The sequence below is a fragment of the Podarcis bocagei genome (genome assembly GCF_964188305.1).
Source record: "Podarcis bocagei genome assembly, chromosome: 2".
Lineage (NCBI taxonomy): Eukaryota > Metazoa > Chordata > Lepidosauria > Squamata > Lacertidae > Podarcis > Podarcis bocagei.
The window spans coordinates 57,261,814-57,289,322 of NC_138126.1; the positions used below are offsets into that span (position 1 = coordinate 57,261,814).

Consider the following 27,509-nt stretch of genomic DNA (forward strand, 5'->3'; position numbering starts at 1 on the left):
GTGGAGTAGCACTCAGGGATGATGAAGGGCCACATGACTAGCTCAGCAGTCCGGGACCCCCCTGAACAGCAGCATTACCATCACCACTGCCTTTGATTTCTCTGTGCCACCTGCCCAGCCTCCCTCCCTCCGTCCTCTGCCCATGTGCAGAGTTTCAGGCTGGGCACGCTCCGCTGGCTCCTACCCACCCAGAGGCCTCTTTCTAGCCTTCATTCTGGTTGATATTCTGCCCCCGCCCCCCCATCCCTCAATAAGCCTCCGATTCCCCGCTCTGCAAAAGCTCACATGGAAGCACTTTGTTCCTCGCCCCGATCTTATCAAATGTTACGAACTTTCTGGCTTTCACGCTGTTTCTGCCCTGCCATGTTATACAAGGTTTTCTGAGAGCTCTGGACATTAGTGGGGTAATGCATTTGACTAAGAAGCTCTTCACCTCCAGGGAAATACTAGGCTCTAATGCAGGTCAGCAATGATTGAAAGCTGTAATCATCAGATGTCTGCTCTGTGGCCTATGCAGAATGAGGTTAATGTGACTACTCAGTTCCTGGTGGAATTGGCCTCACTGAGCTGGGGAGCATGAGAAGGGGAGTATGGAATGCTTGCAGTGGTAGGAGGGGGAAGGGAACACCCTGAAGGTGCCAACAACAAACTGGAGCTTCGATTCAGAATGTATATCCATGTTATTTTATAAACCCTAAAGTTGCATCAGGGTTTTGTTTTTTGTTTTGAATCAATGGATTAAATTATAAACTGGGCTAGGGAACCTGTGGCCCTCTAGGTTGTATTCCAAAGGTGGTTATTGGACTTAAGCTCCCATCATCCCTGACCACTAGTCATGCTGGCTGGGGCTGATGGGAGCTGGAGTCTTGCCAATGCAGGTTCCCCATCCCTGTTTTAAACAGAGAAAACTGCTAAGGACAAAACAGACAAGGCTATAGCGACACAGCAAAGCGAGGCCACCATTTACCCTTCACTTGGATAAATAGCACTGGGAGCAGATTTGTGACCCTGGAGCCGGGTGGCCTCTAAGGAGTAGCAGCAGCAGCAGCTCTCCTTCCCTCCCTCATGTATGCTGCAAATTGAATTACTCTGCAAATTAGCTTGAGGGAAACCTCTTGCAGCTGTGGCAATTAACAAAAAGGCAGCTTTCCTTTCAGACCTGATTTGGAGAGAATGGAGCCCTTAAAGAGCCACCACGCACCCATTGTCCGGAGCTTGCCACCAGTTGTCCTTTTCCTACCCAGTCTGCTTTTGACCCCTGGCCCTGGGATGTCAGGCAAAAAACAAGGGAAGGGGCAAGGTTTCATTTGTGCTTTTTGCAGCTGGAGTCTTCAGAGGCTCTGTGATGCTCACAAGCAAAAGGAAGAACTTTCTGACGACAAGAGCTGTTTGACAGTGGAACAGACTCCCACCAGAGGTGGTCAGGCTCTCCTTCCTTGGAGGCTTGCATTCACTGCCTTCCAATTCTACAGTTTTATGATTGTAACGTGGCTGTCGGATAAAAACATTTATGATGAAGAAGGCTTTACATATATAGCACTAGTTAGTGAGGCAGGAGGCAGGGTGGCCAACAGTAGGCTGAGCAAACTCATTCTAATTTTGCCCCATCCCAGTGTGGTGTAGTGGTTAAGTGCGGTAGTCTCGTAATCTGGGGAACCGGGTTTGCATCTCCTCTCCTCCACATGCAGCTGCTGGGTGACCTTGGGCCAGTCACACTTCTCTGAAGTCTCTCAGCCCCACTCACCTCACAGAGTGTTTGTTGTGGGGGAGGAAGGGAAAGGAGAATGTTAGCCACTTTGAGACTCCTTCGGGTAGTGATAAAGCGGGATATCAAATCCAAACTCTTCATCTTCTGTCTGGGTTCTAAGAGCAAGGAGGTTGCTGGCAGCCAGTGTCAACCACTAGACTGTTTGCAAATAAGGAGGCAGGCAGGCAGGCAGTGGCTAAGCGTGGTGGGGCAGTGCCTCACTTGCCCTAACGGATCAGCCTTGGGATGACTGGGGAGCAGTCTCACTCTGTGCAGTGTTAGAAACTCAGTTGCGCCAAATGGCACCTTAAACTTAGGTTGCGGTTGTCTGTTTGCCAGGGGGTTGGACTCTATATGACCCTCCCAATGCTACAGTTCTATGATTCTGTGATCTCAACCACTCTGCTTGACTGTAGCTTGCTCTTACAACAGTTCATTTGTCCCAGTATGCAAGAAGGAGAAAGACACACACAGGGGAAATGGAAATAGTATTAACTGTGGGCTAAGGCAGAAGTTTTTAAACTGTGATCTGAGTTCCATTTGGGTGACTTGTGGAAAGGCTGCAACGCAGTCAAATATATCTGCACTCAGCCCTGCACTGACTTTCCTTGATGGGATGATGGAGGACTAAGATGCCCAGCAAAGGGTTCATGATTTGCACAGAAGAACAAGATGCTTGTCTTTAGCTGCACACAAGTTAGCTGGCTTGATGGAGATGTCAATTGCCAACGTGGTGTCCAGAAATCTCCACGTAGATTTCTGCAATTGGGCCTGCAATTGTGGGGGGGAATTAAACACCTGGGGCGTTTGACCCTTTAATCACTTTGTGTTCCCAAAAACTATCCAAGACACACTCTTTTAAAGTTTAAACAACGTACAGTGGCATCTCGGGTTAAGTACTTAATTCATTCCAGAGGTCCATTCTTAACCTGAAACTGTTCTTAACCTGAAGCACCACTTTAGCTAATAGGGCCTCCTGCTGCTGCCGCGCCACCGGAGCCCGATTTCTGTTCTTATCCTGAAGCAAAGTTCTTAACCTGAAGCACTATTTCTGGGTTAGCAGAGTCTGTAACCTGAAGCGTTTGTAACCTGAAGCGTATGTAACCTGAGGTACCACTGTATAACTTTTACTTAATGTACTTGCAACTTGCAAACTAAGATATACAACACAAGTAGGTGTTAACTTACATTGCTAATACATCTTACATATCTAAGATAAATACTGTTACAGACTAACTCTGAGACAGTCAGCAGCACAACAGTTTAGCTGCTCTCACATGAAAGACTAACTGCCATAACTGTACCAACTGAAATAACTGCCTCGGGGTGTGTGACAGTACAGATTTCTATAGCCCTTGTGAGCATTAACCCATTTACTTAACATTTTGGGTGCTTCCATCCCACAAATTGGACCCGCGGCAGTAGCAAAATGTGCCTGGGGATTTCTGAACATTGCTGCACGGGGAAACTGATTTGTTAGCTGTTAACCAAAGTTCCAAATTGGAACACGGTTCGGTTTGTTTTACAACACCTGGCCAGTAAGCACCATGCTCATGTAACTCTTTTTTAAAATAAAATATTTATTAATTTTTCACAGTTTATATAGACATACACAATACACAATATAAACATACACACACAAAACACAAACACATATAATTTCAAATCCTTTTTTTCTTAAAACTTATTTCACCGACCTCCTCATACCTCCCCTTTCTGCATTCCAATTTCCAAAATTTATTTCAGCAAATCCTCCCCCTTAATTTTATCTAATTGTTTCGTTTTCTTTTCTTTTACTTAATCTTTACAGCTGTAATCCCTTTCTTTCTATAACAACAACATTTTAGCACTCATTAATTTTACAATATTTCTTAAGATAAATTTTAAATTTCTTCCAATCTTCTTCCGCCGTCTCTTTCCCCTGGTCCCGGATTCTGCCAGTCATCTCAGCCAAACCCATATAGCCTATCACCTTCATCTGCCATTCTTCCAAAGTGGGTAAGTCTTGTGTCTTCCAATACTTTGCGATGAGTATTCTTGCTGCTATTGTAGCGTACATAAAAAATGTTCTATCTTTCTTTGACACCAATTGGCCGACAATGCCCAAGAGAAAGGCTTCTGGTTTCTTAGGGAAAGTACATTTAAGTACCTTTTTCAATTCGTTATATATCATTTCCCAGAAAGCCCTAATCTTCGGGCACGTCCACCAAAGGTGAAAAAACGTACCTTCAGTTTCTTTACATTTCCCACATTTATTATCGGGCAAGTGATAAATTTTTGCAAGCTTGACTGGGGTCATGTACCACCTGTAAATCATTTTCATAATATTCTCTCTTAAGGCATTACATGCCGTAAATTTTATACCGGTGGTCCACAACTGTTCCCAGTCAGCAAACATAATGTTGTGACCAATATCTTGCGCCCACTTTATCATCGCTGATTTCACTGTCTCATCTTGTGTATTCCATTTCAGCAGTAAGTTGTACATTCTTGACAATTTCTTAGTATTGGGTTCTAACAGTTCTGTTTCTAATTTTGATTTCTCCACCTGGAAGCCAATTTTCCTGTCCTGTTTGTAAACCTCCATTATTTGATAATAATGGAGCCAATCTCGTACTTTAACCTTCAATTTCTCAAAACTCTGTAATTTCAGTTTATCTCCCTCCTGTTCCAAAATTTCCCAATATTTCGGCCATTTGGCCTCCATATTGAGCTTTTTCACAGCTTTTGCTTTCATTGGCGACAACCACCTTGGGGTTTTGTTTTCCAACAAGTCTTTATATCTAATCCAAACATTATATAATGCTTTCCTAACAATATGATTTTTAAAAGCTTTATGCGCTTTAACCTTGTCATACCATAAATATGCATGCCATCCAAATACATTGTTAAAGCCTTCCAAATCCAAAATGTCTGTGTTCTCGAGGAGCCGCCAATCTTTCATCCAGCAAAAAGCTGCTGATTCATAATAAAGTTTAAAGTCCGGCAGGGCAAATCCCCTTCTTTCCTTTGCATCAGTTAAAATCTTAAGTTTTATTCTGGGTTTTTTACCCTGCCAGACAAACTTCGAAATGTCTTTCTGCCACCTCTTGAAACAATCCATCTTGTCCACAATTTGCAATGCTTGAAATAAAAATAACATTCTAGGCAATACATTCATCTTGATAACAGCAATTCGGCCTAACAAGGAAAGCTTCAAATTTGACCATATTTCTAGATCCTTTTTTACTTCTGTCCAGCATTTCTCATAATTATCTTTAAATAAATTCACATTCTTAGATGTCATATTAATCCCCAAGTATTTCACCTTCTTAACCACAGTTAAGCCTGTTTCATTTTGGAACCTCTCCCTTTCTGTAGCTGTTAAATTTTTCTCCAATACCTTAGTTTTTTGTTTGTTCAATTTAAATCCTGCAACTTGACCAAATTCTTGAATTAATTCTAAAACTCTTTTCATACTAGTGTCTGGCTCTTGTAAAGTAAGTACCAAGTCATCTGCAAATGCCCTCACAATTTGTATTGTTTAGCTCCGACCTGTACCCCCTTGACCAGCTGGTCTCTTCTAATCATATTTAGCAAAACCTCCAGGACTGATATAAAAAGCAATGGGGAAATTGGGCACCCCTGTCGTGTCCCTTTTTCTATTTTAAATTCTTCCGTTACCACATTATTTACAATTAGCTTAGCCTTTTGTTCAGAATATATTGCACCCATACCATTCTCAAATCCTTGGCCTACCCCCATCCCATGTAGATTCTTCTTCATAAAACTCCAAGAAATGTTGTCAAAAGCTTTCTCTGCATCCACAAATATCAATACTGCTTTAGTGTTTATGTTCACTTCTAGTAATTCCAAAATGTCTATTATATTCCTCACATTGTCTGACAAATGTCTTCCTGGGAGAAAGCCTGCTTGGTCCTTATGAATCTCTTCCATCAATACTTTTTCAATCTTTTTGCCAAAATGTCTGCAAAAATTTTGTAATCCACATTGAGTAATGATATAGGGCGGTAGTTCTTAAGCTGAGTCTTTTCAGTCTCTGTTTTCGGTATGAGTGTAATATAAGCTTCTTTCCACGATTCTGGTGCTTTTTCCCCCTCCAAAATTTCATTACAGACTTCCTTCAAGGGCTGTAATAACCACTCCTTCAAAGTTTTGTAATATCTGGAAGTCAGCCCATCTGGTCCTGGAGATTTGCCCAGTTGCATATTTTGAATGGCACCTTCTATCTCTTGTTCAGTTATTTTCTGGTTCAAATCTGTTTTACTTTGTTGAGAAATTTTTTGTAATCCATATTTCTTGAGAAACTCATCTATGTCCACTTCTTTCTGCGGCCCTTGTGAATATAGTTTTTTGAAATAATTCTGAAAGCAGCTTCTAATCTCATTTGGTTTGTAAATATTCCTTCCTTCAACTTCTAGGTTTGTTTGTTTTTTCCATCAACTTCTAGGTTTGTAACCGTATTTAGTTTTTGCCTTTTCTTCAATTGCCAGGCTAAAAGTTTACCACATTTATCTGCAGATTCAAATGTCTTTTGTCTCATTTGTTTGATTTTCCATTCTATTTCTTGATTCATCAATTCCATATATTGTGTCTGATGTAACTTTATTTCTCTCAAGATCTCTTGGGACTTTGGTTTAGATCTTAATTTCTTTTCTCCTTCTTTTATCTTTTCCAAGATCTTGTCCTTTTTCTCATTTTGGCTTCTCTTCCTTATTGTATTTTGCTGTATCAAGAATCCTCGCATTACGGCTTTACAAGCGTCCCAAATTACTCTTTTTTCAACATCTGTTTTTAGATTTATTTCAAAATAGTCTCTCAATGTTTTTTGGGCCTTTTTGTAAACCTCTTCATCTCTAAATAAGGTGTCATTCATCCTCCATCTGAAGGAGCCAGCTGTTGTTAACTTCATCTCCATCTTTACCGCATTATGGTCGGAGCACGTTTTTGGGCAGATTTCCACTTTCTTAATTTTTGATGCCATTCCACTAGTAACCCATATTTGGTTGATTCTAGTCCATGTCATTTTAGCTTCGGAAAAGAAAGTTCCCTCTCTCTCAAGAGGGTTCTTTGTTCTCCAAATGTCAATCAGGTCCATATTTTCAGTCATTTCAAAGAAAGTCTTTGGTAGTCTTCCATCTTTGGAGACTACCTGTCTTTGTGCCTTGTCCATATTTGTAGATACTACTCCATTCATGTCTCCCATCAGAATTAAATTGTAATCCAGATAGTCCATTAAAGTCTCATGCAGCTTCTTAAAGAATTCTGACTTCCCCTCATTTGGTGCATAAATTCCTAATATCAGAAATTTTTCTCCTTGAACTTGAATTTCAATTGCCAGAAATCTTCCTTGTTCATCTTTAAACATCAATTTCGGAAGCAATCTTTCCTTTGCATAAATCACCACTCCTCTTTTCTTAACTTTGTCAGATGAGATGAATTCTTGTCCTAATCTTTTATTAATAAGTAATTTTCTATGTAATCTCGTCACATGTGTTTCTTGTAAACAAATCAAGTCCAATTGTTCTTTTTTCAATATATGAAAAACACTTTTCCTCTTCCGGGGAAGGTTCAAACCGTTACAATTCCAGCTTAGAAGTTGCAGAGACATGATGAAATTATTTACTTTTCCCTCCTGCTGCCCCGAGTAGTTGATCTTCTTCTGTTGGTAGATTCAATCCAAATAATAGATTAGCAATGTCAGGTACTTCTTCTGCTGATGGTCTTGGTTCCACTCCAACCACTTCTTTCAAAAGGTCTTCTTCGTTATCTCGTAGAAATTGATCCTTGTCACTCACAGATTTTATTCTTATTTTCCTTTCCTTGTACTTGAAGGATAGGCCTTGAGGAAATTCCCACCTGAAAAGTATTCTATTCTTTCTCAGTAGGTCAACCAGATCTTTGTAGTAAGCTCTTACATCCAAGATATGCTTGGATATGTCCTTGAAGATCTCCACAAAGGAATTTTCAATTTCCAAAGTTCTTTGATAATGCAGGTTCAATATTTTATCTCTTTCTTCTTTTAATCTTAAAGTTATCAAACAATCCCTTGGCTTCTTTCTATTTTGTCTTCTGCCCAGTCTAAAAGCAGCCACTATTTTAAATTCTTCCTTCTCTAACTCCTGTTGCCAAAAGTCCAAAAATTCTTTTGTGAGGAAGTCCGCCAAACTATCTTTCTCACTTTCAGGCACTGCTCTTATTCTCAAATTTCTCTCTCTTCTTTGCAATTCAAGCATAGACAAAGCCAGCTCGTGATCTTCTAATTTCTTATAGACTGGTGGTATCTTTTCCTGGGTAGTAACTGCAATCTCCTTAGCTTCTTCTGCAATTTTTCGAGTTGTGGCCGATTCTTCTAAAAGTTTTCCGATAGACTGTGTGTTAGAATTCACCTTCTCACCCAAATCATTAATACTTTCCGTATTTAAATCAAGTTTTGCTGAAACCTCAGCCAGTTGTTTACTAGATTCCACACCTTGTTTTGTCAAAAATTCCAAAGACTCATTTATCTTACAAAGAGCTTGTGTCACAGCGTCAGTAGACATAACTTTTGTTTTTGTCTGACCAGCTGCAGCTGTTACTATACCAGAAACCGAAGCCCTTCTCTGGTGTGAAGCGTCAGTCTTGTAGTGTTTACCAGATCTAGTAGTTCTGTCATATGCCATAACACTCTCACACCAGCCAAGGTCGTTCCCACGCCTGTAGATTGTTTTCAAGTGGAAGTTTCCAATGGCCTAGCTCCTAAAGTCCAATTTGCAACTGTTTTGACAAAGTCCTCTAGGGGGAGAAATCTCCAGAATTTTTGCAACAAGATGTCTCTTTAAAAAAGTCCCCAAATTTCACAAAAAAGTCTACTGTAACAGTTCCCAAATTTATTCTAAAGTCTTGACAGTCCAGTAATTCTGTATCTTTCACAAAGTTAAGTTAAATGTCAGTTCAAAAGAATTTCCTTTAACAAAGTAGCAGTCCTCTATTCGGCTTCCCTGTTAAGGCAGTCCGTTCCCAGGGTTTAAAACAGCAGATAAATTTCCAAAAGTTCCTTTTCGTGCAGGTATATAGGGTACACCTTCCTCCTCCTCTGCTCCTGCATGCACGAGGGGGGTTTCAAATCCAATGTTAAGTTTACTCGTTTTTCAAACTAATCCGTCTCAAATTGCAGCTTTGCACTCTCTTTGCTTTGATCCTTATGCAGTCCGGAAAGGCAGACTTCCTTATTTTTTGCCTTTCCCGTTTTCGGCCAAATTGTTTTAAATTTAGTTCCAAATCCGGATAGTTGTTTAAATCCTACTCACGGGTAGTTGATTTCACTCATGCTCATGTAACTCTTGACGGGCCTCTTCTGTCTTTCCTGCAGCACTGCATGTGACGCAGCACCCTTGTGCTCAGCTGGGCCACCCGTGTGGGCGTCCACACCCTTGAGGCTGTGCCAGCCCTTCAGCCGCCATGCCCTCCTGCTGCTCCTGCTCTTGTTCCCAGACCTGCCTGTGGTGTCTCCCAACCTGAAGCCATCCTTGCCTCCCATTGTCAAGGAGAGCCCCTTTCTGGTGGCCTGGAATGCGCCAACCGCCCGGTGCTCAGCTGCCTACGGGGTGCCCCTCCGCTTGGACTCCTACAGCATCCTGGCGAATGCCCAGGAAGCCTTTGTGGGCGACAACGTCACAATCTTCTACTACGACCAGCTGGGCTTGTATCCCTACTACTTGAACACAACGGTGCCGCCCACTGCCGTCAATGGCGGCTGCCCTCAGAACGCCAGCCTGACAAGGCACTTGGGACAGATGGAGAGCGACCTGACGGCAGCCATGCCCTCCAGCTCCTTTGCGGGCCTCTCTGTGATAGACTGGGAGAACTGGAGGCCTCAGTGGGTCCGGAACTGGGACAAGAAAAACGTCTATCGGAACATGTCTGTCCAGCTTGTCAGGCAAAAGAATCGCCATTTGTCGGACGCCCAGGCCGAAGTGCAGGCTAAGTGGGAATTTGAGACGGCCGCCCAGGAATTCATGTCTAAGACCCTGCAGCTGGCCCGCTCTCTCCGCCCCCAGGGCTGGTGGGGCTACTACCTCTTCCCAGAGTGCTACAACTACCACTATTTGGATAGTTTTGAGAACTTCACAGGGCACTGCCCTCCGCTGGAAGTGCAGCGCAACAACGAGCTGATCTGGCTCTGGGAGAACAGCAGAGCCCTCTACCCTTCCATCTACATGGAGGAGGCACTGAGGACCTCTCCACAAGGGAAGAAGTTTGTGTGGGCCAAAGTGGGGGAAGCCCTGAGAGTGGCGGAGCTGCCTTCTGTTCAACATTCCCTCCCTGTCTTTGTGTATGCCAGGCCGTTCTACACCTACACACTGAAGGAGTTGTCTCAGGTAGGATATTTGCCCTCTTCCCCACCCTTGCTCCTGCACTGCACACTGTATGTGTGTGTGTGTAGTGTCCATGCTTTGAGGCCCAGTAGATTTACTGCTCAGCAAGGTTGCTAACACGTCTGAGTCTTAGTTAGAGCTCTTGATCAATGGTAGCCAGTGAAGGAAGGAGCCTTGTAGCAAAGAGGAATGGAAAAGAGATAAGGTGTTAGTTGATTTCTGAGTTTATCTCAGGACTGTGTGAGTTGCCACCAACTTCACTCCTGGCCATGGTGATGCAACCAAATAGAGGGTGAGAGGGCTATTGGAAGAGATCTATTTTGTTTGCATTAAAGCACAATATTTATTGCAAACATTTCAATACCCTCTTCATCTAAAGTGACTCCACGATGAATGGCATCCTTTTTTTTTAATGTAACTATTACAAGGGGTTGGAAGAGATGACACTTCCAATATTCACACACACACACACACACACACACACACACACACACACACACACACACATTATTCCTTCAGCATGTGAACATCCCTTCTCAACATACGCTATTAAATCTGATACACATGGCACTAATGTTGAACATTTAATACCTGCACTCAGATTTCCCACCACTTTACTGGCCATGCTTGCCGTGGTTTTCTTCCCCTCAAACTACATGCCAATTAAGTGTGTCTGCGTAAGCAATTATCAAATATTTTGGGCCCTGTGGCAGGAGTAGAGATCCATTAGGAATCTTGATTTTCTATGGTGGTGTAATAGTCAGTCATAAAAATGTTTAAAAATGTGTTGGGAAATGTTATTCCATCTCTCTTCAGTTCCATCTCTCTTCCATCTCTCTGGAAATTTTACTGTTTCACAAAAACCGCTTCTGTTGCACAGAAAGCGAAATGGATTAGGTTTATAGTTTGACAATAAACTTACTCCTACTCATGCTCCATGAAAACACACACACACACACACACACACACACAGTCTTCCCTTACACTGTGCAGTGTCATTTGCATCAAGTGAGACTGATATTCCTGTCTAGCCATTCGAGCATCAGCAGTGGCCGCATTAGGCTTCTGTTTGCTCAATCGAACTTCCTTCTCCTTTCCTCTGCAGCCCCCGTGCACCCTCAAAATCCACCCAAAGGACCTTCCAGAGCATTTTTTTTGGGGGGGGGGCACGTGCAGGGAGAGGATAGGATATCCTATTGCGTTGAGCAGAGTCCCATTGTTGCAGCACTGGACACAATCCACAGCTTGGGTGTTTGTTCTTGACTACAGCAGGACTAGAGGATATCCAAACTGTGAGCAAATGTCAGATTCCTGATGGTCTTTGCTTTTAATTCAAAAGGAGATGCGATCCAGAAGTTGCCAGCAACTCGCTTATCCATGGGGGTAGTACCAAAGAGAAGGCAGCAGTGGAACGTGGTGCCCTTGCTAAAGCTTTAGTTAATAGCTGGGAATTGCTACCAATACTCTTGGCCATTCTTTCCCAGCCCTTGCTGCCTCTACTGACCACTTCTGAAAAACACGCATTAGAGGGCTTGATTTCATACAAGTAGTGTGTGAATTTCCTGTAAGCTTGTAGCCCTCATGGTTGAACAAAGAGAAATACTGGTAAATGTCTTGAAGCAGGGTGGCTAACCTGGACCTGGGCTCTCCAGACCTTATTGGATTACAACTCGCATTATACTGACCACTGGCCATGCAGGCTGGAGTTGAAGTCCAACAAGATCTAGAAGGCTTTGTCCCAAAGCTTCAGAAATGAGAAGTCAAACAAAAAGAAACCAAGATTCGTAACTGTGATTTATAAACTCATGTAGAAGCGTCCTTTCTTTATAAGCCAAGCGACTCAGATTTTTGTATTTATGGGGAACAGTTCTATGAGAAACGTTATACCAAATATATTCTGGTGCTTGACATCCACCAGAAACGGCTTAGGTATTTACCGTAAACTTGCAAATTAATGTGTGCTGGTTTCTGTTGTTCCAGACAGACTTGGTGTACACCATTGGGCAGGCTGCAGCCATGGGGGCTCACGGCATTGTACTCTGGGGAGACGCAGAGTATTCTCGCAACCGGGTAATTTTAATAGCAGCCCTTGAGGCTGCTTTTCTTACTCATTCTTTTCTTTCATCTCTCTTGTTTATTGTTCAGCATCAGGTTGATGGGCAAAGGGAGGAAGCAGAGGTTCCACTTTGTATGCTGGCTACTTAAAAGACTAGCAGAGAGTACCATGGGGTATTAAAAATGTTCTAACTTCACACACTGCTGCTTATTCTGAAATGTTGAGCTTGTCAGTCTTCTATATGCACATCTGCAGATGCACAAATTCCTTGCATGTTAAAAAAAATGTCAGGAAGGAGGTTTCTAGACTAGTCTTTTCCCTGACATCCTAGTTCCTGATATGCAAGGGGTATTTAAAAAACAACAACCCTTTTCCTACAGTCTGAAATGCTGCACCCCTGATACAGATTTGCCACTGTCATCAGAACTTTTGGCCTAGGCATTGGTATGCAGCCAGTGTTCAGGTGCTATATTTAAGTTACAGAATGAACTACAAAACCTTTCCTGTCACAGACCCTCCCATGTGATGCTAAGGGAATAAGTTTAAGGCAGAATCAACCGCTTTGCAAGGATTTTGTGGCCTTGGTCATGTATACCTGAAGGATCATCTCCACCCCCCATTGTTCAGCCTGGACATTGAGATCCAGCGCTGAGGGCCTTCTGGCGGTTCCCTCATTGCCAGAAGTGAGGTTACAGGGAGCTAGGCAGAGGGCCTTCTCGGTAGTGGCACCTGCCCTGTGGAATGCACTCCCATCAGACGTAATGGAAATAAGCAACTATCCTACTTTTAAAAGACATCTGAAGGCAGCCCTGTTTAGGGACGTTTTTAATATTTAATTCTGTATTGTTTTTAATATTCGATTGGGAGCCACCCAGAGTGGCTGGGGAAACTCAGGCAGATGGGTGGGGTATTAATAATAATAATAATAATAATAATAATTATTATTATTATTATTATTATTCAATTCCACAGGACCCCAGCCTCAGTTAGGACATTTTAAGCACTAGTCAAATAGGAATAAACAAGTCCCCAATACAATTAAATTCCAGTATTTTCTAATAGATTTATATAGTTTTGCATCGCAGACTTTCTGGCATTTATAGCTATTAACTCTTGTAATAACTGTTTCCCTCACAGACCAACTGCTTAAAGATTCAGGACTACCTGAATAGCACCTTAGGCCCTTATATTGTCAACGTGACCACGGCAACCAAACTTTGCAGCCAGAAGATCTGCAACAGCCACGGCCGCTGCGTTCGCCGATGGATGGACTCGGACAGCTACTTGCACCTCAGCCCTGACACCTTCCAGATCCAAACAATAGCAGAGGGCAACCAAACCAGAGTGCTGGTGAGGGGGCAATTGAGACGTTGGCAGGAGGACAAAATGAGAGAAGAGTTTGTGTGTCACTGTTACCAGGGCTGGAATGGAGAGCGCTGCTCTGCCCGGGGGCAGGGCTTCTGGCTGCGGACAAGTGATTGGTTAATTCTTGGGGTGCTCCTGTCCACACTGTGGGGGTGTTGTTTGTGAGCCATTTGGACCAGTTGTGATACATGTGGATTTTTTGTGTGAAGCCCACAGGGGTGAAGTGAATCCCACGACCCTCTGCATAGTGGTGAGAAGGGAAGACCAAGACAAGCATGGTGTTTGGTGACAAAGGTGTTGTGAAGTGATCTGTGGCTCCCACTGATGTTCCTTCTCCTTGTTGTATTTCTCTGGAAAAGTGAGCACATATGGATTTTACCCTCCAACAACTTCCATGACCTATGCAGGATTCTATTCTTCCAATACACTGAAGATTTTCTTTTAAAGTTTTGTAACTCTCTTCACCAGCATAGCTGCAGCTTTAATATTCAGCGGTGCATATTTTCCTAAACTGTGACAAGAACAATAGTTTTCTAATTGTTTTTTTTAAAAGCAAAAGTTAATTCAGTCAGGATCTGATATTTATAACAGTTAAATAATGGCACAGTCACCTTTAACAGCACTGTACTGTATTTAAGCAAATTATTTATACAGAAGAAACATTTCCTACTTGAACCAGATAGGAGTCCTCCAAATGTGATTGGTACTGTTTAACTGATGTGTGTCTGTCTGTCTGTTTGTATACGTCAAGCTACCTCTCTTATTAAGCGGGGGCAAGATGAAAAAAAACTTTCTAAATTAAATATTTTTCATGTGACACAGATTGACCTAGCATTTCAATATTGTCACCTACTGAAAGCCATAACCACCAAGATCAGTGGCTCTCAGACGTCCCCCTTACCACAAACTCATGGACCGTGTAAAAATAGGGTGCATGGAGGTTCTTGACTGACCATAAGAGTAGTCTTTGTTTTCCAACTGCGATGGATGCGCCTGTTTTTCTGAGCGAAGTTCTGTAGTCTCAGGTGTCATGTTTGTCAGCTGTAACCTCAGGTCAAAAGCCTTAATCTCAGTTGCCACAAAGAATAAATCAACTGCAGAGCCAAATAGATACTCTAAACTGTTTGACAACCTGAATGGAGTTTGTGGAGCACCAGATGAGAAACTATGATCTCGACTGGGGTGGGCCACCTGCAGACCTAGCCTAATTCCAAAGGCCTTCTGCAAGAGAACCAGGTTAGACTCCTGGTAACAGCGATCTACTTCTCCGGCAGCCAGCTGAGCAGGGAGAAAGGAAGGGTGGAAGAAAAGAAGTGGTTCTTCTCCCCTGCTGGCCTCAGCCCTGGCCACAGCTTCCCTGCTTCCCTGAACAATTACCTGTAAGAGAATACAGCCCTCAATAGCAAATGTTCCCCATCTTTCCCTTAGGAATAGGGATCATGTAGTCCAGAAACATTTGCAGGGCCACAGCTCTCATGATCCATGGTCATTCACTATGCTGGCTGGGGCTGATGAGAATTGTAGCTCATCAACACCTGTAGCAGAGTTTTCAGGAGCTGCTGCCACCGCCATCGCAATCTCTGTGCATGGTGTTGACTCAAATCTAGAGTCACAGGCACATAGCTCTAATGTTGCAGGAGAAGCAAGGACACAGCTCCCTTCAGCAGGTCCTCTCCTGGTTTTATCAATTCTCCCCCTGCCCAGGCCCAGCCATTTTTGTCTGTGCTATGCAGCAGGGATGGGAACAGGAACAAACAAAGGGTCATGAAAAGGAGGAGTGAGTGGAAGGATCTTTGCTGCTACCACCTTATCCTTTGCTCCTGGGCTGCTGCTACATATAGAAAAAGAGGCAGGGGGTGGGCAGTAAGATGCTCCCCCAAGTATCAGCCGCAAGATTGATCTAGATCAGAAAGTGGAACCTTGTGGCCCTCCAGATGATTAAAAGCTGCAACTTAGATTTACACAATATTTAATCATCCATTTAAGCCATGATGGGAGAATAGTAACACATGAAAGATGGCCTGGGAAATGCTGAGATAGCAAGCATTCATGTTCATCCCATCGCTAGCGCTTCAGTTTACTTTATTCTTGGTTCGTTATACGCCATGTAATTTTCAGTATTCATTCAGACAACGTTGAAGTAGTTCCTCCGCCTGCCTTAACAAGTCAATCTTTTCTGTCCTATGCTTGTGAGATCAAAAAACAAAGGATTAGAGAGGAGGTCCAATCCTAGCTTCCACTTTTAACAGGCATGGGAAGGGGAGGGGCTTACCACACCTTTTGATCACAATTGCCAGGGAAAGTCAGGTGTTTATTTTCCAATACAAGGCCAAAAAGGTATGTTCATTTCCTTGCTGGCACTGATATACAAACATCATCAAATGAATTATTCTTCCACTTCCTGGATTTTGCAAGAATACATTGGCAAAAGCTAGGAAAGTGGTGGTGGGACCCATTACAAGGCTGGCATTCTGGGACATGGTGTGCGAGTGTAAAACCTGGTCAGAATACAGAAGTTGTGTTTATCCCTGCATTAGAAGACAGCAGACTCCTCACCCCCCCATCCCCCTAGAGAGCATCTGTCCCCTGTAATCATGAAAAATGGTTCCAGGGACTTATAAACCAAGGATAACCAATTTATGTAATCTAAGGGACAACATTATTTTCCACAAGATGGAATTAAAATTTGTTATGAGTCCAGGCTGTCTCGTGGATAAAGTCTTCAAGTAACTAGGTCATTACCTACAAGACCCAAAAAGACTGAGAATGGGAGGTTTTGCTAAATACCAATAGGATCAAGATGAAAACATCTGGTGTGTGTGTTGCTTAAAAAAAAAAAACAACAACAGGCAACCTACCTGTGTCTTCATTAAGTTTCAGAAGCCTCCTTTGCCCAGTCTGTGCTTACAAATAAGTTTGAAGTCCATTCATTTGCAAAGCCACCTTACCTCCTTCCAGTGCTCCAGCTGAACTGATTGATATTCAGAGCTACCTTCAAAAGCAAGCTAAGCAGCACCAAAATCTACCCAGTAGGCAATGATTGCTATCTCTTTTTAAGCACCGAGAGACCCCAGGAGAGAGACTGAGAAAGGGTGGCAATCCCAAATGGAAAACAGAAGCTTCCATATCTGTGTTGACAGGCAGGAATTCAGCATGTTTCGCATTCCCCAACCTTGGCAAAACCTATTTAATGCCTGGTTATCACACAGCTGCTGAAGGCATGGAAGATTTCATGAAAAGAAGGTGGCACCCCCAGTTATAGCCAGAATACAACCAAGGCATGCAGCATCAATGAAAACAAGAGTCTGAATCAATGGGCAGGAAGACTTGACTGCGCACAAGCCAGCACTTGCTGTATTGTGGAACTGGCAATCACATTCCTTTGGCTCTGGCCCTCCCACAGAGTTGCAGCAAAGTTAACGATTATACACTGCTGGTTAAGTTTAGAGCAATTAGGGTGATCTTACATGCTGGCTATAGACAATATCTCCCTTTTTATGAGGGGTCTGCATTCCTGCCTTTGCTCCGACTTGTCCCTTGCACATTCCAGAGACACAAACTTGTATTCTTGTTGTCAAGCTGGCTACCGCAAACGCTTAAGGAAAAGGCTTGACTAAATTAGTACAGTGACCTTTATCTATAAACTGAACGCATGGTTATCGGCTGGGGTTGATTCATAATTTACACACCTGCTTGCTACACACACACTGGGGTTTGCAAGGCTGAACACCAGAAGGGGTGATGGGGAGACATCCATTTCCATACACACAATTAGGCAAGTGGTTGGGAGTCCCAGCCTATTGGCACACAATCATGTCCTGTTCCCCCAACCGATGGGAGATGCACGCTGCTGCTTCACCATAGGAAATACCAGCAGTTACATATGGTTGAAATGTAATAGGTGAGTGGACATGTTAGCTTGAAAATTAATGCCCCTGGAGGTAAAGCACTTTTTTTTTTAACAAGAGTGAAAGACAATTTTTTTGCAGCCAATACGAAAGACAACAAGAGTGCATTTTCCAATCTAGAAAACAGGCCACTATGCCACACATAATAGTTTACAGGAAGATTAAGTAAGTAGGTAAAAGTGGGGTGGGGGGGATATTGCATGAATTGAGCCCTCAAAGACCCATGGCCAAACTGGTGTGGTAAGAATGTGGGCTGAAAATAAGCTGGGTTGAGTTGCAGTCCTAGCAAAGCAGTTGGGGGGTAGCTTTGCTATGAGGAGACCTTGCCACTCAACCCATATTTCTTATGACCTCACCTGCCAGACTTGCTATCATGTGCAGAACATGTGAACTTCTGTGTCTTCCTCCTAGTGTCCCCCTCACTCACCTCAATGTGCCAGAATGTCACATCAAGCTTATTAAAGAAACCCACATCCTATCATACAGGTGCCTAAAACTAGTTAGCCACAAGCTGTTTTTAGTGCTGAGAATAAAGAGATTCAGAATGAAACGACTCTCATACAGGAACAAGAACAGGATCCATAACTGTGTCCCATTATGTGCATGGCAGCTCTGGCTTGATTCTGGGAACATGAACAGGATTCATATTATGTATTTATTTATACCTCACTCCCCCCACCCCTCAAATGGGACTCAGGGCAGCTTATAGATAAAAACAAGAATTGCTAAAAATGGGGGGGGGGCTATTAAAAAACAATTAAACATTAATAGAATTAAAACTCGATATATATAATTGGTTTTAAACATACAAATAATCACAAAAAAAACACAACACCAGCCCTTTCATTAAAAGCAGTCAATTCCGCAAAACCTGTTGGAACAAGGACTTCCATTTGCTAGTGGAAAGACCACTAAGAGGGAGCCAGTCTACCTTCTCCCGAGTCTGGGAGCAGCCACCCAGATTACATGGGTGAATGCCTCTTTCTACTCACTTAGGAAATTACCCTACTTATTACAAAATTCACAGCAAATAGAACTACTCGTCCTCAAGATCTCTCAGAGCAGGAATACTCACCAAAATGTCAAGTTTCAGCTACTATTAAGTTAAGTACACTTGGGGTCAAGTGTGTACATTCTATTTCACAGGAATATTCTTCCTCCTCATGCTCTTGCAAAACACCTACTCTAACTTGGGCAAGTTGCTCTCAGCCTTGAGCGCATGTTGATGATGAACATCTTTTCTATGCACTAAATCAAAGGGATATTTTGTGATTTTTCTGAGCAGCTGCAAAACAACAAAAGAAACAGATCTCACATTTCTCCACTTGCCATACACTCTGCTGTGCTGGAACCAGCCAAGAAGGCAGAAGAACATCAGCAACATTCTCAAAACAAGTCAGTAAACTGAGCAGTGACAGAGTTTGGGAAATGGGCTGTTAGAAGCAAATGGAGCACCATCTCCCTTTGGTGCACAGAACTAGCCACCGGAAGTACCACCTTGGTATCACCAAGAACTGAGTCTCTGCCAGATTGCGGTCTTTGCATAGTGAACTTTCAAGTAGCCAAAACAGGGCTGGCAGCTGCCTCAACCTACCAAAGAAATACACAAAAACCAACTGTTTTAAAAATACTTTTTATTTTTTAGAAAATACAGCATTCAGTACAGTGTGCCCTGCCTCCCCCATAATCTACAAATCCACATCATCACCCAGTCCAATCAGGAATGTGCATTTCCTAAGTTTCTCCAAACCTCTGGTGCTCATGTTAAGATTCTGCGTGCTGTTAGTGTGAATAAGGTAGTGGTAGTTTCTGGCCTGCTCGTCACTGTGGCAAGTTACAGTCAAGTGATGGCTGCGATCACTTTTACCACGCTGTCCATTGGCCCTGCCTTTCAGCCACTACAGCTAAGCACCTGCTAGAGCAGAGTGTGCACTAAACCTATCGCAGGCTCCACTGAGCATGTGCAGGAATACTCTACCGTTCTTCAGTAGTAGCATAGTCTCAACGCTCTATGGGCTCCTGCCACTTTGGGGCCCTTCAAAACATTGCCCCTGGGCTTCCATATAGCGCCAAAATGATTCAAGTCAAAACAAATTCCAAATGAAAGTACAGCAACTACCTTGGCCACCATAATGATGCAATATTAGTGGGCCCACTAAAATAAACTGAAACATTTTAAAAGGGAAGAAACCATGTCTTCTGTTTTTCTGACTTGACTCCTAGATGGCAAAATTACGGCGTTATCTTGACTCACTGATTCTAATCCAGTCTAATAAATCTGGAGAATGTTTTAGGGGTGGGAAATGATTTCCACAAGCAGAGATACCTGAGAATACCCACGGGAGGAAGGATCTCCCATGCTCTGAGTAACATTCCTCTCCAGCTTAGAAGCGTTCCAGTGCTGGGGTGTTTCCTCCAAAACAGGTAAGGTGGGGGGGGGGAGTTTTTTATTGTGCGGATTGGATGGATACTTGTGAAGGATGGGGTGCGGGAAGGCTGGATATTTATGGGATTGTCACATAATTGTGATCTTCATCCAGCATGGCTGATTTTGAAAGTCTTCTCGTCACCTTGGAAACAAGGGTTACCCCTCCCTAAAAGAGAGAAGCTCCAGATATTTAGATCGCATAGTGGAGTAACCACAGGGGCCAGTCATGTTCATGGGTCAGTGGGTAGGCAGTGGGAGACACAACAATTCTGTAACTAGTCTCTCTGAAATCCTGAGATTTGGCCTTTAGTGTTAGCGGAGAGGAGAAAATGAGACAAGAAAGGGAGTACTGAGATGTAGGCTACCAATTCTCTCTTTCCTTCATGGAAGTTCTGATAGGTCCTTAAATTATAACTGATCATGCACTTGAGATTGCTGATTGAGGACTTCTGGGTTAGCGCCTCCGGCAATGGCAGATTTCCTCTGACCGGGAGGAATCCGCTTCGTGAAACTAGGGTCTGGACCGCCACGGCGAGGCGGAGACCCACTAAAAACCACAGGCAGGAGAAGCCTGTGGACGTGGGATTCGGCTGGCACCTTTTGCGCCTCCCCTACTCGCGGGAAAACCCGGTTTCGGGAATCCGGAGCGACATGGGGTGAGCGGCGCGGTGCTTCAAATCGACTGCTCTTTTCACGGAGTGAAGCCGCATTGCTGTTGCCGGAGAGCGCTGACTTTTTCCTGTGGACAATTGGACTTTAAACAACTACCCGTGAGTAGAACGGAAAATTGGATTATGAAACGTCTTAATTTGGCACCGAAGCGGGAAGGTCTAAACAGGAAGTCCGCCTTCCGCTTTTGTAAATAGATTGAAGCAAAGACATTGCAAGCTAAAGTCTGGAAAGTCGTTTGTAAAGGACTAAATTTCCATCAGTTAAAACTACCAAACCACCCTTGGAAGCAGGAGAAGAGGGGGGAAATCTTAGACTGTTTAAACCTGCAGGAGAGAGAGTAAAGAAAGATAAATTTCCACCGTCTTGAACCTGGGAACGGGGTGTCAGAGACAGATGCTTTGGGGAAGTTCATTGACTGTGAATAAAACGTTTTTTGACAGATAGTTAAAAAAGAGAAACATATTGATACCAATGTTTCCTTTTACACTTAAAAGGAACAAAATATCTGAAAAACGAAAGGAATTTTGTTGCTGGATCTGCTTTTAAAAAGACGGATACAAACAGAAATTGTTTCCTCTAGAGGGAGCTTGTGAAACTGTTGCTGGAGTCGATCTGGGGAATTCTACAGCTGTGGAGATTAAAGATCGTGAGAACCAGACATTTGACCTTGAATAAGAATGTGCCCAGAAGAAGTTTTAGTGCTTGCTTTTTGCAAGACAAGTGCTTTACTGGAACAGCTACATGAGAAGATGGATTTGATGACTGTTGCAGTTAGCAATTTTGGACAAACAGTGAATACCTATATAGAAACCACGCAGGAACCAATCCAGGAATTTGCTTTGACAGGGCAAGTTGTGCAGGAGACAAAGGAGGAGGTTGTTGCTGAACCTCAAGTAATAGATATGGAGCAAGTTGTGCAGAAGACAAAGGAGGAGGTTGTGGCTGAACCTCAAGTAACAGAAATGGAGAGAGTTGTGGCCTTGCAGGAACATAAGGTGTTGTCTTTGACGACTGAACCTGGAGAAAGTCAGATTTGGAGAGATGGAGTACTGTTTGGTTTGGAGATGGGAAGCTGGATAGATCCGCCTATGCAGGGATGTTTTGACTTTTGGGATCTGGTTTTGGGCCAGGGGGAGTTTGGAGTTGTGGGGGCCCTTAACCTTGGAGGGACTTTGAAATATGCCTTCAAATACCTTTTGGATTTCAGTGCTAACTATGGAGAATGGGCTGACCTGTCGAGAAGGGATAAAGATACTGTCAAGTTGGAGTCTCCCCGAGATCTACCCCTCAGTGAGAAAGGAAGGAAATTAAGAATAAGATCAGCAGAAGACAAAGTAAAGTGCAGGTATAAATATGAAGAAGACCTGCAGAAGGGACATGGAAAAGACTTAAGAGCCTCGGATAGAAGGTCACCAGGTTGATGGACTAGATGGAAGGGATAGAAAGGACTGACAAAACCCGAGACCAGGAAGAAGAGACGATTGATGAAGATTAGAAGAAAGTTTAAAAATTCATTTAGAGAATTTTTGTAAAATTAATGAGTGTTAGAAAAAATGTTGGAATGAAACTATTTGGCTTTAGTAGAAATGCTTTAAGGAATTATGTATAATAAGTTTTAAGTTTTAAGCTTTAGGGCTTTTTATGGTAAGGTAAGGTTAAAATAAATTAAGGTAATTTAATGACAGAATATAGTGAAAGATGGAAAGGATTTGCTGAGATAATTAATAACTAGAATACAAAAAAGGGAGGCGTGAGGAGGTCGATGAAACAAGTTAATGAAAGATAAAGATATGGGAATATTGGAAATGGTTTTTAAATTTTTTGTCTGCTTTTGTTTGTGGTTTTGATGTATTGTGTTTTGTTTTTTCCCTTTTTTCTTTTTTTATTGACTTGTATTGTTGAATTCCTTTTTTATATTCTGTTTTTTATTTTTTTGATGTATTGTAACTCTTTATTGTCTCTTTTTCCCGCTTTTTTGTAATTGTTAAACTTTTAATAAATATCATTTTTAAAAAAAGAGAGACTGCTGATTGGACCATCACCATTACATGGTAATGTTCTGTATTAATACAGCAAAAAAAATAGATTCAGACCAATCTAATGGAGTCCAAGTATCATACAAGGCCAAGCTAGGTCTTGGTTGCTTTAGCCACCAAATTCCTTTGGGACACGGGGCTAATCCATTAAACAGAACATGGCAGAGAACATGTCAACAGTGACCTTGCTAGACAAACTTAAAATGGAATGAAATCCTTGTTTTATTAATCTTTGGCAGTGGTGGGGATCCCAAAGAAATGTATCCTCTGTGACATGCTGGTTACCATCTTCCAGCTACAGAATGGAAAATACATCTGAGTCAGCAAATGCTCACATCTGGGTGTCCCTTTGCTTGGGGCCTTGGGTAGATGCTCTTAAAAATGTTTGACTTCTTGCACATTCCTGAGGGAATGGGATGACAGAGGCACCAGTATGCATTATCTCAAGACAAGAAAGCTTTTTGCTGATTCACTATGTCTCACAGTGGCAGTAAAAATGCCCACAGAGGGTGGCAACGTCCAGAAGCACATGAATGAAAGCACAGGTGGGCTAGATAACCCCACACGTGCATAGCACACTCCACCTAGAATGCAGACTTGCCCCACAGGATTGTTACCGGGAGGTGGGGGGTTAGGGATAAGCCAAATAATGGTGGTCGGGGGGGGGAGCCTAGAGCAGGGACAGCCAGTGTGGTGGCCTTCAAATGTTGTTTGAATGCAACTCCCATCATGCTAGCAGGGGCTGATGGGAACTGGAGTTTGACATGTGGAGTGCACCAGCTTGGCAACTCCTGGCCTAGAGTTGTCAACAGTTACGGTGCTCTAGGAACAAGAATTGGGGGTGGAGGAGTGATACAATCTACTACTGCAGTCCCTGAATGTAGCTTGACAGTTTGGGTTTTGGTCACAGAAAATATAGGCAAAAGAGAGAGGAAACCCCCAGTAGAGGATTTCAATATCCCTATTTGAATCTGGATCCTGTTGGCTGAACATGACATGCTGAGCTAGGCCAAACTTTGAACCTAATCAATGTCTTCTGAGCGTTACAAACTGGAAGCAAGGCCTGCTGTCCAATGTGGAGGAAATTCTTAAAAGTCAGAAGAGACTGTCCTTCCAAATCCTTCCAGCACACCTCTCAGGAAAATAAAAAGATTATGGGAGAGTTAACTCCGCTGAAATCATGGCATGAGCTGTTCTGTATTATTTAAATCATTTTTAAAAAGCCAGATACTTGAAACTGCCCTAGGGCAGTGTGCTTTGAACTTCGAGAAACCTGCCCTTCCTTTCTTGCCTCGTAGGCCCAAGTCCCAGCTGTTTCCACCATGGGAATGAGCGAGCTGGAGAAAACCCAGGCTCTTTCCTTCACCACTGTTGCAGCATTCTTGGCTGCTTAACTTATCTGCCTCTTCTGTAGACTTCAAAAGAATACACTGACTTCATAAAAGGGGGGTGGTGGAGGGAGGGGCAGGGAAGAAATCACGATTCAAAGCCATCAAGCTAACACCACACAACTGGCTATGTAAGAAAAGAAAAGAAAGAAAAAAGGCTTAGCATTTGTGTGGAGGTTGTTTTTTTTTATGAGATACAAAACAGACCACTAAGAAGCTCCCCAGGGGTCAGAAGGAGAAGTTTAATCATGCACATTAAATTCAGTGACCCCCATGGAATGAACACATCGTCATCTACTACAATGGCTGTCAGAAGTCCCCAATCTGGGTCACATTGCTGGCTTGAGCTGAGTCAGGGCCTACCTCTACTCTTGCATTCAGAGTGGATCGAGAAGACTTCTTCCACCACCAACACCCCTGGCAATGCAACTGCCCTTCCATCATGAGCTGCTCCAGCCCCCCTGCACATGGGTAACACCGTCACACTCCCCTCCCCCTTCCTTCCACCTGGTTTACATAGATCTGCAGCAACCACTCTGGGGCACAGAACATTCCTGCCACAGTGAACAACATCTGTCATGGGGAAAGTGCATCCCATGAAGAAGACAACCCGTTCAGCGTTCAGCATCCTGTGGAAGTGCCAATATTCCCTTAGCTTGGCAAAGCTTTACTGTATAGCTAAGGATCAGCCTGGTTTTGCATCGTAACCTACAGGTGCCAGTGCAGGTGTCACGATTGAGGGAGGAGGAGGAGGACGACACCTGAGCAAATACATCACCGGGCTGAGGAGACCAAAGGCTTCACAGCCAACAGCCAGCTGAATGCAATATTTGGAACCATCTAGCTTGAGAAAAGGCAGTTCCTGTAAGTCAGAGCAACAGCTAGGTAAGTTGACATGGCCATTTGGCTGGGAGCCAATTGCAAGATGAGGCGCTGGTGTGGCAACGTGTGGTAAAGCATACCAGAGCTATACATGGAGGTGACATGAAAAGAAGAAGTGGCAGCCTTAAATTAAGAATGTCAAGGAGCCAACCAAGAGGAACTGGGCAGGGATTGCACTTCCTGATTTCTAATTGCTCTCGTCTTCTCATGTGGCTGCAACAGCGTGAGGCAATGAGCCATCAAAGTGAGGCAGAGGAGGTTGGGGGAGAAACAGCTTTACAAAACTCATAAAAGTGGACAGTGAAACCCAGGACCTGTATGTGGATTTGTGGCGCCACAAACAAGGCTACCTGGTAAGGCCTGGAACTGGACGCCAAGCCTCTTCACTGGTGAAATGAGAGCGGCTATCAGGAACTATCAGCCTCTCCTTCAACTGCCTGGAGATGAACAGCTTTTCTTCATCCAAAAAACACACCTGTGTCGTTTGAGCAAATCCCACTAACCTCTGGCACCTCCCCCACCAACTCCAAGGTTTTAAACAAAAAAGGGGGAGGGGAGATCCTGCTGCAGTGTTAATCCCTGGAACACACTCCTTAAACCTCAAATAGTGAGTACTGAGTCAACTCCTAGGCAAACTTGCCATTTTGGTAAAGCATGACATTAATGGTATGGGAATTTCCAAAGACTATTGATGCACTGTTTTGTAACAGTGAGAGAAAAGGTATTTGGAGGGTGTTTTTATGGGGGTGGGGGTGGGTAGAGTTCTGCTCTTTGCGTGTGAATACCCCACCCCAGATAAGTGGTGAAGAAAATCCTTTGAGCGGTGCCGTTTCCAAGTAAACCAGGTCACAATATGAGGCAGTAAACAGGAGCATCAGTTTTAAAGAGTCATTTCAATCTAGAACAGTTATTGTTTTCCCCCATCCCAGGATTTACACAACGACAGAGCAAAAAGGAAGAGAAATGGCTTGGAGGTTCTCTCTCTCCCTCCCTGCCCCCAGATTCCTACCCTCCCTCCCCCTAATGAAACCAGGTGGAGACGACTTTGAAAGAAGAGATGGAGGAAACAGCTCTGGAGTTCGGTGGACAGGCTCAGATGCAGAGAGGTGGATTTGGTTGGAGCTGCGATTCCGGAGGCTGGTAGGCACCCACAGCCCCTTTCCTGACCCGTCCTCCTGTCCACGAGGGTTTAACTGTCTTCACCATTCTCGCCTGGTCCTTTGATAAGTCGCTTCTGTCCCCTCTTTCCCACAGGCCCCTTGGGTTTGGCAAAGGCCTGCTTGAAGGCATGCTGCTTGGGGTGGACCTCATCATACAGGAACTCTGCTGTCAGCTCAGCTCCATCATCAATTTCAATCTGGCAAAGAGGAAAGAGGAGATGCAGTCCTTGGCCTTGGCCTCTGAAAACACCTACATCTCAGATGAGACAAGGACTGTCTTCCTCGTAATGCCACTCTCTTACCTCTCTCGTCCACCTCTTTTCCCAAAATCGTTTCTACCATCCAGCAGCAACTCTAAAATGTTGCTTCCAACCAGATCTACTTTTCATCTCCAGAATCTGAGTATCACAGCTCCTCATCCTCATCATTTCATAGGTCAGCCATGCAATTTTGAAATTTCTCTTGGCCAAGAGTTCCTTCATCCTCCCCCCCCCCCGCCCACTGTGAGAACTATCCAGTTATTCCTATTCTCTGCTTCCTTTTCCTTAAGCAGTTACTCATCTAAGAGAGGACCTGTCCTCTCATCCCATGACTGCAAAGAACTCTTTTTTCAGATGCCTGGTAATTCTATCCTTCATAAAGGTTTCCACCAGTTTCCCCAAAACACAAGTTAAGCTAACTGGCTTGTAATCCCTTGGATCCTTTTTTTAAAAAAATCAGCAATTTTCCCATCTGCAATCTGATCTTAGGGACAAGGCACAGTTTCCTTAGATGGCCAGGATCTGCCCTACATCTTCTGCTGGGAAGACAGATGCAGATGATTCATTCAGCTTTCCTGCAGTCTCTTTTTCCTTCTTTAACACATATTTGACACCCTTGTCATCCAAAAGCCCAACTGCCTCTCTAGCTGATCTTCTGCTACTAAAGTATTTAAATATTTTTTTAATGATTGGTCTTAAGGTTTTTAAGACCAAATGTTAACCGTCGGGACAACTTCCCCAAGTTATATACTGGATCCTGAGGAATTCCTCTGGAAGAATCTTCATCTATTGTCCCACCAGTCCTTCACACCATCCACAGCTCCCAGTGTCCATATAGAAGGAGGAGGATTTCATCAAATATAAATTTAAGGGTCAAGGGGTGGTGGCAGCCTAGGCTTACCTTCTTTGCAATCTCTAGGCAGAAATCTTGTTCCACGGAGTCAAGCAGTCGGCTCTTGCAACTGGAGTACAACATGCGCTCCTTGATGCTACATTTGTAACCAGGCATGGAGTAGATGAATACTGCAAGGAAGAGAAAACAGGGCAGTCAGTCATCCCTGGGTCTGGCCATGATTAATTCCACAAAACTATAGGGAGCGAAACCATGCATGCAACAACTATACTGGAAGGAAGTGCAGAACACAAAGAGTAGGAAAAAGTTTTGCAGGTGAGCATCTTCCTTTTCATGTACTGTATTGTTTTCAAAAGCTCTAGTATTGGTTATATTGGAATTCTTTGCACTAAACCAG

The 27,509-nt window shown here is 43.5% G+C and overlaps 2 protein-coding genes across 6 annotated transcripts in view; one reads left to right on the forward strand and one right to left on the reverse strand.

Annotated features, from left to right (window-relative positions):
• Nucleotides 1–14,348, forward strand: part of LOC308582246 (hyaluronidase-4-like) — a 36,207-nt gene extending 21,859 nt beyond the window's left edge. For both annotated transcript variants that reach the window (XM_081185187.1, XM_081185186.1), the window contains exons 2-4: nt 9,099–10,107; nt 12,085–12,174; nt 13,298–14,348. In XM_081185187.1, coding sequence (XP_081041313.1) covers nt 9,099–10,107; nt 12,085–12,174; nt 13,298–13,690 — 1,492 coding nt within the window. In that variant the 3' untranslated portion in view covers nt 13,691–14,348. The remainder of the gene's footprint in view (nt 1–9,098; nt 10,108–12,084; nt 12,175–13,297) is intronic.
• A 9,786-nt stretch (nt 14,349–24,134) lies between these two features.
• The window catches only part of TWF2 (twinfilin actin binding protein 2), a 59,783-nt gene continuing 56,408 nt past the window's right edge, over nt 24,135–27,509 (reverse strand). For all 4 annotated transcript variants that reach the window (XM_081185191.1, XM_081185189.1, XM_081185192.1 and 1 more), the window contains 2 exons: nt 27,161–27,282; nt 24,135–26,196 (listed from right to left, as the gene is read on the reverse strand). In XM_081185191.1, the coding sequence (XP_081041317.1) occupies nt 26,029–26,196; nt 27,161–27,282 (290 nt within the window). In that variant the 3' untranslated portion in view covers nt 24,135–26,028. The remainder of the gene's footprint in view (nt 26,197–27,160; nt 27,283–27,509) is intronic.